Source organism: Lygodium microphyllum, chromosome 25 (assembly GCF_053477565.2).
Source record: "Lygodium microphyllum isolate KBCC chromosome 25, Lygodium_microphyllum_v1.1.10, whole genome shotgun sequence".
Lineage (NCBI taxonomy): Eukaryota > Viridiplantae > Streptophyta > Polypodiopsida > Schizaeales > Lygodiaceae > Lygodium > Lygodium microphyllum.
The window spans coordinates 107,572,382-107,590,608 of record NC_141159.1 but is presented as its reverse complement, the minus strand read 5'-3'; the positions used below and the strand labels follow the sequence as shown (position 1 = coordinate 107,590,608).

The 18,227-nt window shown below is 41.7% G+C and overlaps 1 protein-coding gene and 1 long non-coding RNA gene across 5 annotated transcripts; one reads left to right on the top strand and one right to left on the bottom strand.

The window, feature by feature from the left end:
• The first annotated feature begins 6,486 nt into the window (after window positions 1-6,486).
• LOC148014599 (uncharacterized) lies at window positions 6,487-7,691 on the top strand. The gene is made up of 2 exons (XR_015688646.1): window positions 6,487-6,904; window positions 6,996-7,691. It is a non-coding gene; the product is annotated as an uncharacterized LOC148014599 (long non-coding RNA).
• Window positions 6,898-16,954, bottom strand: LOC148014598 (respiratory burst oxidase homolog protein A-like). 4 transcript variants are annotated; one of them, XM_087666740.1, is made up of 16 exons: window positions 15,402-16,954; window positions 15,058-15,264; window positions 14,795-14,954; window positions 14,396-14,444; window positions 14,130-14,243; window positions 13,041-13,481; window positions 10,248-10,634; window positions 9,850-9,945; window positions 9,632-9,747; window positions 9,414-9,516; window positions 9,263-9,333; window positions 9,018-9,186; window positions 8,701-8,928; window positions 8,244-8,372; window positions 8,035-8,113; window positions 6,898-7,706 (listed from the first exon to the last, which is right to left on the bottom strand). In XM_087666740.1, exons 1-16 carry the CDS (start codon window positions 16,168-16,170, stop codon window positions 7,597-7,599), a joined length of 3,228 nt encoding a protein of 1,075 aa, XP_087522866.1. In that variant the 5' UTR covers window positions 16,171-16,954; the 3' UTR covers window positions 6,898-7,596. The 4 variants fall into 4 exon arrangements, with proteins under 4 accessions (XP_087522866.1, XP_087522867.1, XP_087522868.1 ...); XM_087666741.1 differs by having other exon boundaries at window positions 9,024-9,186; window positions 15,402-16,951; XM_087666742.1 differs by lacking the exon at window positions 15,058-15,264 and having other exon boundaries at window positions 15,402-16,951.
• Window positions 16,955-18,227: the final 1,273 nt, after the last annotated feature.

The following is an 18,227-nucleotide window of genomic DNA, read 5'->3' as shown; positions in this document are numbered from 1 at the left end:
TAAACATAATTGTATTATCCAAGCATGCACTTGTATAATATTGGAGTTACAACGATATGTGATTGATCATACACCTAAAATTAGCATGTGCACTAGCAAGCTGAAAATGACATCATTAGAAATTATTTATATGGCCATACCAATCGATAACTAGACTTAAGGTCCAACTTATCAAATTTTTACTATTTACATCAAGAAGTGTCTTAAAGTATAATAGATTTTTATTTCTCTTTTTGAGAAGGGAAAACTAGGGTACCAAAAAATGAGCCACCTCTTACTTACTCTTGTATTTGTCTTTTGCTTCTTGTTGTACATATTTTTTCTAGGTGACTCTTTACAAAGTGTATAGTATTGAAGATGAGACCTAACCATGATCCTTTTGTCTTTAAGGTTCTAGACCCATACTTTCACTTTATTTTTGTTCAACCTTTTTTCTCCTATATGTGCTTTTCAAAGCAATAAAGTGCCCAATGTGAGATCTATAGATGCAAGCTAACCAATAAAACAATTTGAATAAACATCTACAAACCTCTATTGTGATTATATGAACTCTAGTTCCTTTATTAAATCAAGACAAGACATGAGAATCTATTATGTCATTAATATCTCCTATGATTACAAGAATAAACATTAAGTTTAATTAAATGATATTGTAATAACACTTAAAATGGGAATGGGTGTCAAATATTTCCCAAGTCTATCATATTCAAGCCATGTGGCATACCGCTCCTGTAACCTCAAACCTTATGAGAAAAGTTATGCTACCATTGACTTGGAATTATTGGAAGTCACATGTGCCCTAAAGCTATACTGACATTATCTACTTAGGAGAAGGTTTACTATGGTAATCGACCACAAAAGCCTTAACTGGATGTTCATTCACCTAGAACTCAACATGAGGTAGAGAAGATGGATTGAAGTTCACACAAGCTTGATTTTGAAATCAAGTACTACATAGGTAGGAGAATGTGATTGGAGAAGCTTGTTTTGGGCATCATATATTGCTAGTTACATTATGATTAGGTCGCAAGAAGCAATGTATAGATGGTAGTTATTTGAATTATACAAAACATCTCTTAAACAAACTCCGAATAATGTGACCATAAAAAAGTCCATATAATGCTGAAAGTTTTCAATTATTCAAATTCTATGTATACCTCATAATCTTGGAACAATTAGGAAAGTACTAATCTAATATAAGTAGTGAAGCTTTCAAGAGTCGAATTACCAGTCGTATTCCTCAAGGTAGGATTGAAATATGAGGTAAAGTATTTATAGTAGATAATTATTTGTCTTATTTAAGATGTAAAGCTTTCAATAGTCCAATTAACTATCTTAAAGCATCAACACATTCCTTAAGACAATGGGACTAGAAAATGAGATTAAGTCACTTGATCCAACCAATTGAAGAGTGAATTGGGTGTTCATGTATGATGATGGTGCAATCCGTTACACAAAAGGAAGCATATGGAAAACATATTGTAGAGAGATAAAGGTCTATTATGGAACCATCTCGTGTATCATAGACATCCCTTTGAGGATTCCAATCAAGAAGGCACATTTTAAGCATCATCCTTTTTGACATGTCCGAAAGGTGTAAATTTTGTCTCCCATGAATAGGAGTGAAAGTTACCTCATGGTCTTAACAACCAAGATACGAGAAGGCAACATCCTAGACCCCAAAAGACTACTAGATTTCTACCATTTTTGCTTAGGAATAATATTGTATGTCTTCATTGATTCAACTATCTTCAAGTAATTTTTATTCCTAGATTTCTTGCATGGCATTTCAACCTCACATATAATCAATGTGACAAAATGTGATAGGCTTCAACATTCACTCTATATGCATGTCACCTTTTAGCATAGTATAGAGTTAAATCCAATATATGAAGAGCTTGAGGGGGTCATTTCAAGCAAAATTACTTAAGAAGCCAAAAATTTTGCCAATGTTTTCACCTCCTTTTCCCTCCAATCTTCGAGCACCCATGGTTACTCCTCAAATCGATGAGAGTCGTTTCCATCCAAATCTTTCTCATTGTATAGTTCAAGTTCAATGAGGCAAACTCACTTTCCAAACTTAGGCATACACCCTTTTGTCCAAGATGTCAAAAGATGAGAAGTAAGAGAGCCATTGATCTTAGGACTCTTGTTTACATAAATAGGGCAACCTCCTATGAGCAGGGCTTTGATGGGCAAGTGTCACATGTTCATATCCCATGCTAAAAAACTCCTATCAACATCCTTCCATCTCTAGGAAACCTAGAGAACAAACTTACAAGTGCAACTCCTTTGTAAGGCATTGCTATCCATAGGAAATATCCTAGAGCACCATTCTAAGAACACATCAACATGAGTAGGCATTTGTTGATGAAGGCAAATCAAAATGTTCATCAACTCAAGAATTAGATCCATTAAACACATGCAAGATGTAAGAATACAAAATTGCAGGGAACAAATGGAAGCCGCACATGTGCAACTCCAAGAAAGATAGTGTTATGCCTAGAGTGTCATCTTAAGAACGCATCAAAATTTGAAGGTAGCCATTGATGAAGAGAAGCCAATAGTACTTGTGAAATCCCCAAGTGAATTTGATTTTAAAAAAATACAAGAAGCATAAGAGAGGCAAGATTTGAGGAATAAAATCCATGATGACATCCTTCCACAATCTGTGTTTTGGTGGTGCCTACTACTAGATGGGTGATTAGAAATGCATTGGCTTCAAACTATATTTAATCGATTAGGCTTACTAGGAAGTACCTTATATATAAATAAATGTTTCTCGGATTAAAGGACCTTGGCTGAAAGATTAGGATTTTAGAGAGAGCGAGTGGTTGTGGTTTGAAATGTTTAAGGTGAAGCCTGAATCAGCCTCAAACTATGTGATGGGTTGTAGAGGGTAAGACAAGAGGCCTCAGCGCCCTTGGTGTCACACCATGGTCATAGGTTCTTTAAAAAGGCATGATTCAGGTAACGGTACACGTCTCTCTCTCTCTCTCTCTCTCATAGCACTGAGCAGCATGCATGTGAGGTGCAGTAATAGCGATCGGTACCTTTTGCTCGTCTTCAGTGGGGTTGGTATGCGGCGTAGTCACTTCCAAGTTCCTCCTCTCTACTTTATTCAATTCGTTTTGTCTCTCCGAGACAGAGAGAGAGAGAGAGAGGGAGCCAGCGCTCGCGCACTTTTTACTTGCTCTAATGGTACGCCCCAAAAAGAAATTAAAAAATAATGAATTCCGTAAATAATATCACAAAAACACAAATAATTTGTGGAATGTGAAATTCACACACACGCGCAACAGTTTCAGTAATGCGTCTATTCGCAATCAATCAATCAATCAATCAATCAATAATGGTCATCATCACACCCAGCCTTTTTTCATTGGAGATGTAGAGGAGCAGAGCACGATGGAAAAGTTGTTCAATTACACACATCTGCTCCAACGACCTACACATCCACAAGCACGCACCAAGTCCATAATACATCCATCGTCCACGCTGCCTCCACCCCTTCTTAAGTGCCTTTTCTAGTTGCGATAACGAGGGTTTGTTCGAAGGAGCAAAAGAGAGCCATGCAGGATGAGTGTATTACTTTAGCATGACGCATGAATTTGGTTGACTTGCCTCAAGGCACAACAAGGCCATTGGTATTAGATGGGTTTGTGAAGGTGAGTCATAGCATATGTTCATTACGAGACTTCGCTGCTGTGTTGCAAAGAGTTTTGCACAATGTAACCAGACTCATGATGTCGAGACCCCACCTCTCCATCTACTTCAATGATGTGTAACAGAAGTGGGGATGTTAAGAAATATATTTATGGTCTCAAGCAAGCACCTAGAGCGTAGTACGAGAAGATGAATGTGTAGTTGTTAGCTTATGGTTTTTGCAACAATTTGACTAGAAGTACACTATATGAGAGAGAAAAGACAAAGGCTCTCCCTTGTTATGAGAAGATAAATGCATAAATGTCAGTTTCTGAATTTTGTGATGTTTTCACTATCACCACCTCTATGAGAGAAAGAAGACAAAAGCTCTCTTTTAAGCATGATTTTGTGTGGATGATTTGCTACTTATGGTTTGAATGAGGCTAAAATTTCACCTTCAAAGCTAACTTGCACTCCACTTTTGGGACGTTATACTTCAGATTGTTGCATTATTACTACTTGTGCATTCACTTTTTATGGCATAATGATGCCTTTGCTAGATTAAAAAATTAACACAAAAATCTCTAAAAATATTTGCTCCCAATACATATAGGCATGCGACTGCTCTTGCAAAGACTAGCTTACATTGTCTTCCAGATCTAAGTGATACAATCGAGCCATCCTTATATCTACATATTATCAATGTTAGCTTTATGTTCAACCCAAGAGGTCCAAGGTGCAATTGGTAGGTCTTACATGTGAGAAGATTTATGCATAACCCAAACTCAAAGGATTGGCAAGCAATGAAAGGGATACTTGTAAAGCACATATGTTATGCTTTATTCGATCCACATGGTGGTGACCCACAATCATATAATTCTTATAATTCTAATTAGGCAAGTTACTATGATATTATCCACAAGTGGGTTTTGTGCTTCATGTGTATCATGGCTAAGCAAAAAGCAACCGATTATGGCCACTTCTACTTTATGTGATTATAGGGCACACCCTTCACATGTATAATGAAGTGGGTGTAGTTCATACAACTTATTGTCATCTCCTACCATTCTCAACAATAATAGTTCGGTCCATCAATGAAAGGCAAAGAGTTACAGTCTCTCTGCCATTGGAAAGAAGTGTCTTGAGGTGCCATTGGCTCTATTGTTCCCCCAAATTAAGCAATACTTTGCAGATTTTGCTACAATGGGAGTTTTATTCAACCTCAAGGGGTGAGTGCCCACTTTTGTGGTTGCATCTAGCATTCCATGCTTGTGCAAAGCACATTGAAGTGCATTATCAATATATATAGGAGCAACTCTTATTAAACAAGATCACCTTGGTCTCAAATAAATGGGGCTAATAGGGTGACACCTCCTAAAGTGAAACATTCGTACCCTACACCAATTAGTGACTTTTTGGCAAAATAGATGCTTCTCTTTTAGCCATTTAAAGCTACATCACAAATTCATATGTAAGTTATGGTACTAATTCTTGTGTATTATATATAAGCTTATGTGAGGAAAAAAATTGAGCCATGTAATTTTTCCAATATGTTGGATGTTATAAAACCTTAAAGTGTTGGATTCTCTAGAACCTTAAAATAGCACATCCTTGAGTGTCACCCTATTAGCCCCTCCCTCATTGTCACTCTTTTGAGAGCCTTCCATGTATAATTAGGTTTACATAAAAGTATCAAAATATCCTAAATGTTTTATTGTAGTCCCATATAATGTATATAATTACAATATTTTTTCAGCTTTTTGTGTCTCAAAAAAAAAGATCATAGATGGCCCTCTCTTGTCCCCTTTATGTTATATGAATATGCAAGATAACACTGATGGCAAATCTTTTGGTAAAGGCATACATTTGAAGCTTTTCACAAAGCATTAGACAATTTACCCTTTCCAAATCAAACCAACATATCCATGTGCTTGTTCGCATTATCAACCCACATGTATTAGGGTATGATATCTATGTTTACACAGACTTCCCACAACAATTTTTTCCTCTAGAAGGGTTTTTTCAATGCAACCCAAACTAATCCATTTTAGGGTTTATACTTAAACGTTGTGTTTGTTTTATTTTACATTGCCCACAATAATTAAGATGTGAGTTTTATCATGCTCCTCCATTAGTTGTTATGCTCTTACGACCACCATCATAAATGCAAGCATTTGAAATTTAAAGAAACGAAGGATATTGTGTAAACGCATCTACTATTTATCGGCTCCACACTTGGGCTTTCTTCTTGGCATCCAAATTTCTATCATATGATAAAACAATATATACGTTTGAATGTAGTGAAATTGCTAGCCTACGTGATCCACAAACTTGTAGGTAGACACAGCTTACACGCTCAATGTCTTACGGATTTTATGAAACATGGCATGTCATACAACCCCACCTATGGGAGCAAACTGGTTGACTTGGCACATTCTTGGAGCTTTTGAGGTTGGGAAACTAGGACAAGTGATTTTAATATATTGGTTGCAGCATTGAACTACAAATTCCATGCTACAACTTTAATGTTTCGTGCTAAAATTTTCCTTCGTGTATTTGTAATGCTCCTTTCTTCTTTTTTTTGGGACGTAAGAGACAAGAGACCTTTACCAAGCGCTCCCTTTTCAGATACATTTAGTTACAATGAACCAATCTATGGTTTATTACTCTTGAGAGAGAGAGAGAGAGAGAGAGAGAGAGAGAGAACCGATTTCTTTTTTTAATGCATAAATAATTTCATATTACTATTAGTGGCATATTTACAATGCACCTTTTCGGTGCTGGTGCGCCCAAAAGCAAAAATCAAGCTGTGGCCCCTCTTCAAAAGCTTAAGACCCACCTTGAAGATCCGGCCCTTCTTTCTAATTTCTCCTGAACAAGACTAAAGCATCTCTTATACTACTCACAAGAAGGGAGTCTAGGCTTCACTCTCACTTCCTTGGCCATTGCAACTTTATTCCTATTCTTCCAAAGTTTCAAGGGACTCATCGTACCTCCTGACCTTCCTCCAGATAGGTTGAGCAGCAGAGAATAGGAGAGACGAATTCCTTCATTTCATGAAACTCGTGCTGCCTTCTACGACACGACACTGACCTCTGGCTTACTTATCCTTCTTGCGATTTATCACGCTAATAGATCTTAAGTGCATGAAAAATACCTATCAGCGCATTCAACAGAACTACAAGTTTCTGGGATGGAATTTTTTGTTACAACAGACACAGAAGGACTCTTCCACAGATTTTTGGAATAGAATTCTATTGTATGTATTTAGAACCTTCTTTGAATTTTGAAGGTAGTTTTTTGTCGCAGCGACAAAATTCACATTAACCTCGTGCCCTTTTTCATATCAGGATTTTGTTTGTGTTCGGACTGGTGGAGTCTAGTGGGGGAAGCCTGTCCATCAGTGTATATATGTATGTATAATAAGGTTAGTCTTTCCCGAACACATAAATCCGAGAGGAGCTCTCCTTCCCTCTTTCTTTCTGTACACATGCCAAACCAAGGCTACAAATTCTTTCAAGCCTCGACCGCAATTCGGGGCCAAGGTCAAAATGTTTAAAAAAGAGGAGCAACACAGCCATACTTGGGGCTTGTGCTCCTTTTATTAGTTGTTTAAAAATCAGTAATTAATCAGAGTGTTCCCACGCAGCCTCAATCGGACTGTGCTCTCTCTTTAATGGGTCCCCGTCTTGGCAAGGAAGCTGTACTTATCAACTCCTGACTTGCATGCCCTGTATCGCCATATCGCTCCGTTGAAGCTGGGGTATGTTCTCCCAGTATATGCTGGGAAGACGAACAGAGTCCGTCCTCCCAGAATATGCTGACAGAAATCACTACTTGGGTTTCAACCATGGCCTCCTGTTGAGCTTCTTCACATGTTGAAACCAAAATGGGTGTCTAGCATGAACCAATGCAAGACTGCAGGCTAGACAGCCTGGCCACGTGATGGAATCAAAAGTTCTCTTTGTGGAACTCAAATCTGGTGCATGAAGAGTGGTTGTAATCCTTGACTAACGCATCCAACTCTTTTGCAAGCATCAGTGGTCCACAATAAAAAACCCCTGGCATCAGAAAATGATCGTTCAGTCAGTGTTCAAAAGGACAAACTGCCAACAAAACGTTTGACCGTGACATACAGCATGAATTTTCCACTTGATTAGCCTATAGCAACATGAACTTCCATTTAGAATGTTACATTATACATACAAATGAGTAATGCTCTTTCTTACAGACTGCTCGGAATATCCAAACGTTGGCCTATAACTGGTTGATTTGAGAACATTTGCACACTACGTACCATGTATCTTGCCAAACCAGTCCTAGGCACTTGAATGAACAATAAGGAGTCTAATCCAGTATCAAGATTAGCAGAAGAAATGCTAGGCTTACCTATTCTAGATCCTTTGTGAAGATGTGCCACCCTAGCAAACACTTTCTTCCAGTTGGGCCTGGCAAAATGAGTTCTGACCTGCACATTAGAAAAACAACAGGTGTTATCAGAAGGACTCGCCACATCTTAAGTAATCATACGATTACAAGTATGCAAAACGCATCAAAAATATAAGGTGTAAAGCCCACATATGCTCAACCAAACTTACCCTAGTTCCAGACACGATGTCTACTCCATTTTTTGCATGATGCAAGGCCTGCACCATGGTTATTAGAGCTGACCGAGCATCACCCTCCTCATAAACACTGGTAAGATAGTTGTGCATCTCAATGACAGCCTGCATTCAATGACTCAACAAAATTCAAAACATGTTACCTTCCTGCACCAGGAAGATGTCAGGTCTGTAATATAAATAATAGTACAGAAAACAACTTGATGAGGTGCACAATCACAGCCACTTGCTATTTGTTTTATACCGTGGGTCTACATATTGGTGTATGCTGCTTGATATATAAAATTTTAATTGGAAATGCTATCAAATGTGTAGATGATGTGGTGATGGCATCCTTTTAATTTATAGAGTTTTACGAGAGGTTGTTGCTGCTTGAGTTTTTCTGAATTCACTTTTGCAGATTTCTACATTAAAAGTTGATGTTGATGCTGACCTTATTATCGATTTCAGCAACTTCATTCATGACTCCCTTAAACCACTCAAAGGAACCTTGTTCCCTGGTGATCCAGTAGAAATACGCATTGGTAGGACAACGAGGCTTTCGTTTCTTCTTGAGGCTGGGGCTCTCTGCAGACTTATTGGAACTGCTACTGCTGCTGGATTCAGTGGAGCATATGCTTGAACTAGAGCATGAGCTTGCACTTGAGCTCGTACTGGAGTCCTGGCACAAACAGCAGCCGGTATTGGCACCTTCTAGAGCTATGAGAAACTGTAAATCCAAGAGCACAAAATAAAGTAATAGCTACGCACACATACAGGGGGTTGCTGATCAATGAATTTGATGTTATTGAGCATGTCCCTCAATATGCTGATAAATGGAGTTGCCCCAATCCCGAGACCAATCAGAAGCAAAACATCATATTTCTTATAATCTTGAGCAGGTGCTCCATAGGGTCCATCGATTCGAAGCTTAGGAAACCTGAAAGTTTAGGTGGGTCATCAAGACTTTAGCATAAATAGCTGGAGGCACAGTTATAGCTATCTCCACACTCTACCTTAATTCCTCTCCAAACTTGTACTCTGCTCTGAGCAGCCCACTTTTTCCAGCAATGGGTGGCTCCATAATCTGTGTTTGTACAGTGTCAGCTTGATTTGAAATAGTATATAGAGAAGCAAACCGGAAACCCGGAGTTGATAAATGCTTACCTCTGAAAAAACCCTCTTCATTTCAAGTGTCCAGTCACCCAGGGTTCGGATATGCACGCTTAGAAAGTTGTCACCAGGGGCAGAAGTGATAGAGAAAGGGTGCCTGGATATCAGATATCCAAAGCTCAATTTGACATCATTGCAAACAATACATGCCAAACCCAGTGCGTCTAAGTTACAGGTGCAAGTTATGGTGTGCAACTGGACAACTAGCTTACCATTCAAAAGGGGAGACATCTGGACATTGCAGAAAAGTATACATTCCACTTTTGTACTTGAAGTTGGGAGGCTTGGTCATGTAAAGAGCCAACACATTGCCAGGATAAACAGCAGCCTGCAGGAACCCCATTTCAAGGAAGCCATCATTAATGCGGCATGTGTTACCAGCGTAATGTATGTGTATAAATGTATTTCTAAAGTTGTGATGGATATTTACCTTAACAATTGTCACAGTGTTGTACCCAGCCCTTAGAGCTCTCAACGTCCTCTCCCCACCATAAAGGAGCACTGGTACAGCAATGTACATCCACGCCTGTTCACAGGAGTGATTGCAACAAAGTTGGAGTGAAATTTTCCATCATGACTGGTGTTCAGAGTCGAGCTCATTTATCATTCTTGTAACTAATGGGAGTTTGCTGCTCACATCAGATGTTTAAACCACTGTGTGCTACACTTAGATGCCTACTATACATCAATTTATTTACAGCATACAAAATGTTAAGATTGAGATTATCAATGAACTACTGGTTTTTTTACTGTAAGTAGTTAAACAGAGAAGGGGACGCGAGTAGAGTAGAGCAGAGAAATGAAGGCAGAGTGCTAGTAAGCATGTACCGTCTTCTGGCGCCAGTCGTCCGTGAGGTAGAGGAAGAGGGAGTGGGCGATGAGGAGGATGTAGACGAGGATGAAGATGTGGTGGGAGTACCAGAAGGCGTTGAAGCCGGCCATGCGGTGGAAAGGCCAGGGGAGCTTCACGAGGCTGCGGCGGAACCAGCGAGTGGCCAGGACGAAGGCCACGCCCATCGACCCCAACATCGCCAGGCCCGTCAGCCCCTCCACCCCGACCACCAGCTGCCCGTACGTCGGCTGCACGTACCCGAAGCGCGCCCCCAGGTTGCGCTCGAACTTGCCCGCCTCGCACCCCACCAGCAGCGGGAAGTCGCACGCCATGTGACTCCCCGCGTGCATCGCCACCCCGACCACGATTGCCACCGCTATCACCTGCAGCCTCAGCGACCACACACACACAACCTTTTGTTCTCTCTCTCTCTCTCTCTCTCTCTCTCTCTGAAACTCGTCAACGATACAGACACGCGCATACACAGTCACACGCTCGTGAAGAGAGAACTGAGACAGAAGAACATAATGATGACGATGGAATGATGAAAGCATTAATCCATAATTGCCTGCTTAATTTGGTTCCAGGAGAGTCGCAACATCAGAGTTGAAAGAAAACACAGACTGCTGATGATGACGATGCAATAACTGAGATCATTAAGCCATAATTGCGTGATTCATCCCACCAAACACGCTGCATGTTACACTCTTTCCCAAACAGGAACGACGCATCCTTAATCCCAGACGGAGTCTCGGAGAGTATCACCACGACGAAAAAATGTTATCGACTCGTTAACTCAAACTCGGCGCCCCGCCCCCCCCGGGAGCACACTCCGTGCTCCACTGTTTCCCAAACAAGAAAGTGTTCTTAATTCCCCCGACAAACAGACAGCAGATTGTTCCAGTCTGTCCCAAACAAGAGAGACTGCCCTTCATCCCCGAACAGAACGCATTATAGGCACATATAGAAAACGCTCCTTCCAGAACGGGAAAGTCTCGAATAACTTCGCGTAGCAACCTACTCCTCGATCCTGATACGTCCTTGCGTCATGTTTTACTTTCAACTTTAAATGTTACCAGAATAGGACATTCTTAATTTCAGCCACCTCAAAAATAATCCTCCGGGTTTGGCTCGATCGTCTACCACATTGATAATCTCCCTCGTGTATTATAAGATGAGCTAACCATCAATATAATATGTAGTATGACACTTCATCAGGGTGTATTATGATGAGCCATCAACGTTTCTACATCCTTCATGTGCGTTCTTCATGCCAAGGAAACATGCGCCAACTCGAGAACAAATCTATGTTTGATCTCAATCCTAATCGTTTCTTTAAAAATGATTTGGATGGATTATAAGCTTCTACATCTCTTGATACTTAAAACGGCATTGACTTCATAAACTGTGTCCCAATTCGCTTATAGACTTGTAAGTGCTTCTACCAATTAGCCACCAATCTTGGGAGTATCATTTGAGCCCCTCGAGTTGTCACAATTCGCTCGTAAAGTCTATAAGTACCAGTCTCGATAGAGTCCCTCGAGTTGTCACAATTCGCTCATGAAGCCTGTAAATACTAGTATCGTTCGAGCCTCTAACTCTAAGATGATGTGTACTTGGGCCCCTCATGTGATGCCTATCTATGTCCTTTGACTGAGAGCACAACCACCTACTTCAACTGTTGATACCCAATCTGCTGAAAAACTTGTATTCCCTTCTACCTATCTAGTCTAGTCTGGTAGAGTACTATTTAAGCAAATATAATAAGCCACACCATATCTTTGCCACCAATAAATAAAAGCGGCTCAACCTCAACCGCTCGGACCTGTTTTTCTTCATCCTTGAGATTTGACCACCTATACAAATAATTGCAGTGTGTGCCTCAGGCTCTTTCCTCCTTCCTTGGAAAGAGTTCCATTGTCATTATGGAAAAGACCTAACCCAAATGCCGATAAGAACTGAAGACATAGCCGTAACGTTTGTTTTTCTCTTTTTTTAATCGCACATGCATGTGACATGTATCATGGGTCTTGTTTGGGCTATGTATTCACTTGTATTGTCATTTGGGACCTACAAATAGCATGTGTAACTTCCAACCCTCCAATCGGTACGTACAAGTTTCTCGGAGTTTAATAATCGTTTAGATCGCCGATTTTACCCTTTATATCTCCAGCGTCTCCACTCAGTCCCGTGTAGACTTGCCAAACATGAGTGTTGCATTTGTAAATTTGTTAATGCCGCGCTGTTGAGGTGCAGGTTATGGTTAGATGAGTACATGCAACCTTGTTTCATGAGTGTTCCATCTTCCATGTTCTTTCCTATCCGAACATTTCCTTTGTGGACCCAAGGGATACTAACAGAGATGCTTGTGAGCTATGGATGGCGGGACAATCAACTCATCTCCCATTTTGAGAAAATATGTGACGCAGCAAAGATCCGTGTGATGATAGAAAGTATTGGAGTTTCGCAGGTCGAAGATGGACGAAAATGTTAAGCTCATAATCCTTGACTTTTGAGGCATATAATATGATTTTGAAAGCTAGGTAGAAGATAGGGGTCATGATGCTTGATAGTTGCACATAATAAGAAGATTATGGTGCTCAAGTGATAGCCTGACAATGACAAAAAGATGGCAAATGGGTCAGGAGCAATACGAACTAGTACGGAGAGGTCACGCTGATCGAAATCAGGATTAGCAGATGTTTATTTTCAGAGTGACAGGTAAACATGATTAGTGACTGAGAGAGTTGTGAAGGAACTGCAGCAAGGAGAGGAAGCAGAAATAATACCTTGTGGAAGTTGATATTGTCATCAAAGGGTACAATGGAGCCAAGCAAGGTGGATCGCAGCCAGGTGATGGTGTTGCGGCAGACCGGCAGAAGGATCAGGGCCATGTTGAGCTTCAAGGTCTCAGCGGCCCCTTTGGCCACACACAGGCAATAGCCCATCACCTGGAAGGAAGAGCGAGCCCTGTACTGCAAGAACTTCCATGTGAAGAGCGCCCCCATTGCCATTACCCACAGCAGCAGCACCCACCACCTCTGCCAGTTCTCATCCAGCCCCCGCATCACCGCCCCCCATGCCCTTTGCACGGCATTCCTCCTCCGGTTCGTCGACGCCAGAGCCTGGCTCAGCGTCTGGCTGTAGTTGCTCGCAGTCTCTGCCCTCGCCGACAACCCCCCCGCCTGATCCTGACAATGCCCCTGCAGTAATGCCTCCAGCTGCCATAGCTGCACACAAGACCACACATACGCGCACGCGCACGCCTATTAGACCCACATTTGGATTAGCTCCAACAATATGATCATTGCTCAATGCTCGTTCAACACACATCAACGCACAACACCTCTGAGATATACGGATAATGAGAACCCCAACAAAAGAAGTCAACTCTCACATTCCCACACATGACGGGCCACGGCACAATCCAAGTATCCCTCATTCTAGTTTGCACATAGGCACCTTGAGCTATGGCAGGCGTGCCATAAACGGTTGCCTCATTCCAATACACAGGAGCATCATGTAGCATGCTATGCACCTGCCCAATGCATCCATGCAATGCAGGACATACTTCCATTCGAGTGCAGCAAGGGCAGCATGTGCCTCATTCTAGTACTGCAATGTTGTATGCCGTTCCATGTGCATGCACAATGAATCAGTGCAGCGCTAAAGATGCATGGCACATCAACATATCAGGACCTGCAGCATTCATGTGACCAAGGCATCCATGCCCAAATGAAAGTTACAGCAGGTCGTACACAAGTTGCTATGCTATGCATGTGCGCGCACCACATCCATGCCAAGTACAACAGATGCATCAGTGCAAATTGCAAACTCGCAAATGCAAGCAGGTTTCACACAACATGCAAGCACTGCACCTCAATGTAGCCAAGGTTCTCAGGGTCTAGCTCCTCCATTATCAAAGCTGCGTACTCTTCAGCCTGGTCTTTGAGCTTAGATAACTTGTTGGCAGACGCACTCAATGCGATCACCTGCTATCACAAGCTTGTAAACATCATTTTGAAATGACTTCGATGACACTAAAAATTACAATATGAACAACTGACCACTTCGCAAACATTCAACTCCTATTTCATTGCGATGATTGTGTCTCGTGAATGTATGTAATTAGCTCCTTCCTCACCTCTCTAACCTCATCCTCTGTAATTCGACCGTCTGCATTCTTGTCACACCTGTGCATGCATTGGAATATCAACCAGGGATCTGCCATAGAGCAAGCACCCCAAAATCAAGAAGAACAGAGGAGCACACTCCCGGAATTATGAAAACTGAGAAATTCACACCCAAAGCAACCCTGGCAACTACTTAACATCGTCAGCAGCTTGCACAATTTTTAAATGCCAAAGAATGCATCATTTACAAAAAGCAATACATGCAGTGCCTTTACGACAAACAGCGGAAGACCTCGCACAATATGACATTGTATGCACTGTAACACGAGCACTGGCAAGCCATGTTAAGATGAGAGTGCATAACAAACACCATGCAACGTATGCAACATTTTCCTGAACAAGTTGCTTACATGTCAAAGAATATTTGGAGGCGAGAATCAAAGCTCTGGTTTGAGATTTGGAACCAGAATTCCTTGAGCTCCTGTAAATTGATTGCTTGGAGCACCAATCCTCGCCTTCGAGCCAGTGCATCGAAAAGTTCTGTTGCGAATTCCTTGGTGTCCTTCATCCCTGAAACAACCAAGTATGGCCATAGATTTTGCATTAGGTTAGGAAGCTAGCATGAATGACGAAACCCTACCCTTCACATTATGTTTAAAAAATCAGAATATACCAAGGCAAAAGGTTTGCATTAGCTTAATGAAGAGGAGAGAAAGAGATCCAAAGATATTAGGGCAAAAGGTCTGCAGAGTCATAACGTTTGAAGTATTAATATCAACATAAGAAACATAGAACCCATATGCACCCATAGTTCTTGTGGAAACACTGTCTAAAAACACATACAGATGGGTTAAAAGGACCTCAAGTCGCATAGAGTAACCTGTCATGTATGAAAATGTTGCACAAATTTAGAATCTTAGAAGGACCAGTTCCGAACAGTAATATAACCTTAAATCTAAAGAGCCCAGCTTGAAATAAGAATAGACTGAACATTGCTGCCAGAGCATGCATCTTTACCAATGCAGAGACCGAAATCAGCTCGAGCAAGCAGTCCGTCAGTAGAGGCAAGTTGGTAGAATCTGTTCTCTACTTCCTTCCATTGCACGCAAGCATCTGCATCGCCTGTTGTTTTGCTAATAAACCTGAGGCCTTCTAGAGCAAACTCTGCGCTGGACCTGCACCTTGTCAGGAAGGTCCTCTGATGCCCATGGTGCACTGCTGCTGCCCGGGAGGAGGGGTGGTCCAAGGAAGAGGAAGGAGTGAGTCTCCTGGAGTGGATCCTGGAAGGTGCTGCAGATGATGAACAAGAGGAAGGCCCACTGCCAGCAAAACGCTTGAGCTCCTGGGAAAGCTTATTCACACCAGAGGAGGCTGTCCTCCTGAGACTGTCAGTTGATAGCTCTTGGGAGAGCTGCTTGATGAGCTTCCCTGATGCATTGGATGCATTCCTCATGAGGTGCACAAGGCTTGAGCTGTTCTTCTTCTCCCACTCCTGCGCCAGAAGGTTGCACTCGGGATCGTCCGATGTCGGTTGAACGCTCCTCAGCAGGATGGAGTCATCCCTGACATCCAATGTCACTTCCAAGTAGTGCTGATCTGCCTCCTCTCCCACCATGGCCATCACATCTTCGAGCTTCCAGGGCGTCGTCGACGATGCCGATGACGCATTGCTGCCTCTAGCTTCCACGTCCCCCAAATCAAGAGCAAACGGCTTGAATCCATCTATGGGGTCGCTCCTCCCTCCTTTCCCAAGCCCTCCACTGCCTCCTAGCTTGAGTGACCTCATTGCCCCTGTGTTTTCCTGCTTATTGTAACCCCTTAACGATGCGCTTAATCAATAACTTGGCAGTACTGTACTTGATCAGATCTTGGCAACAGGCAACCTTAATGTCAGCCTAATCTCCTCGCTTTCACTTGATGATAATCAACAGAGGCCTCTGCCAAATGTCTTCAGAGGAGGCAACTGTGGGGAGTCCATTAAAGAGGCCGAGGTTTTGGACATGAGGGAGCTGACGATGGCGTTGCTGTTTGAAATTTTGAAAATGAGGAAACATGATAAGAATAGGCAGGCCACTTAAGCAAGCTAGAGCTTGTTGGGAAGATGAAGAAGAAGAAGCCAGGTAGGTGAGCCAGCTAAGATAGCAGCTACAGTCGGGACGAAGAAGAAGAAGGAAAAGAAAGAGAAGCCGAAGGGGAAGGGGAGGAGAAGATAGAAGGGGAAGCATGCACATACATTGGCATATCTGGATTTCTGGAAACTGGAAAGGGGAAAGAATGAGTATTTTTGGGAGGGGCTCGGCTGCAATTACTGCTTAAGAGGAGCTCTCTTACTCACTGGAGGCAGAACCTACACACAACAGTGATTTGAAGATTTGGTGCTAGTCATGCGGGGCTGATTTTGGATGCAAGCCTGGGCTTCCCCTCGTGCAGGATTGCATGGACGCATCTGCGACATCTCTTCTGCCATGCAGGCAAACCAGAGAGAGAGAGGGACACAGAGTACCGAGTACACTAGTGCAAATGCTAGATATAGAGAGAGAGAGAGAGATGGTGTTGATGAAAATAGTGTAGTAGACAGTAGTAGTACAGCTCCTGGCTAGACACTAGTCTAGTAGTCTCTCTCTGAGAAAGTGAGAGAGATAGAGAGAGAGAGATGAGACATGCGTTTGCTCACCAAGTGCCTCTCACGACTCTACGTAAACCCACCACCAAATAAGGTGATCATGGCAGCATTTAGAGTAAAGTACAACAGTCCATGCAAAATTATACAATTTTACCACCTATTGATTCGTAGTTTCTCCTTTTATAAAATCTATATATGAGAGAGAGAGAGAGAGAGAGAGAGAGAGAGAGAGATCCATGGTATATCTGCTTACATCTTGCTTTTGAAGAAAGTTAAACGAAAGTCCCTCACCAAACTCGACTCTGAGTGTCTCTCAACTTGTGTCACACGTTGCTTGTTGTTCTCACGGTTTCTGTAGCCCTACTACTGTCCAAATCTGCTTTGTAAGTCACTTTGTCCATAAAGGCTACCTCTACATGACAAGAGTTATGTTCGGGGAAGGACAGGTTCTCTTCACCTCTTATAGCCCGCTCAAGTTTTTTTATAAAACCCTCTTCTCAAAATGGCGGGTCAAGGAAATTTTCCTTCTTGAAAATCAATGGATTTAGTAATAATTCCCCAACCATATGAAGAAAAGCTGGTTTAAGGTGTCAAAAGCCTCCTCATTGTTAATGAGCAGGATTCGAGCATGATTCATTTAATAATTATTTCCCAAACCTCGCCATTTAGCAAATAGTATCATAACATCGAGCTGCGTAACAAGGAAAACGATAATATCAATCCTAGGCCAACACAAGGGTGCAGCATGATCCATAGTCATAACTAGGAAAAGTTTCTTGCAACAAAACATTGTTTCAAAAATTGCTAGGCCTAATCCTTTTTCTGACCGATCTCACACTTACATCACCTAAAAATTGCTAGGCAACTGAAAAAAATGAGACCACATGGTTTGCTCAACAACTCATAACCATATCAATCGAGCACTTATGGATCTAAGTTACAATAAACAAGTTTTGTTAAATGAGATATATAATATATACTTATTTACATCTTTAAAAAAAAGTTTGCATGCATTGCTCGTAAGGGCATGTACTCATATTATTATTACAGTAGTGCAACCCTAGTTCAACCAATTTTTTAAAAGTGCTCTCTCTCTCTCTCTCTCTCTCTCTCTCTCTCTCTCTCTCTCTCTCTCTCTCTCTCTCTCTCTGTGTACATATATATGCATATGTGTGTGTGCGTGCACGCATGCATGTGCATGCACCCTTCTATTGACTTGT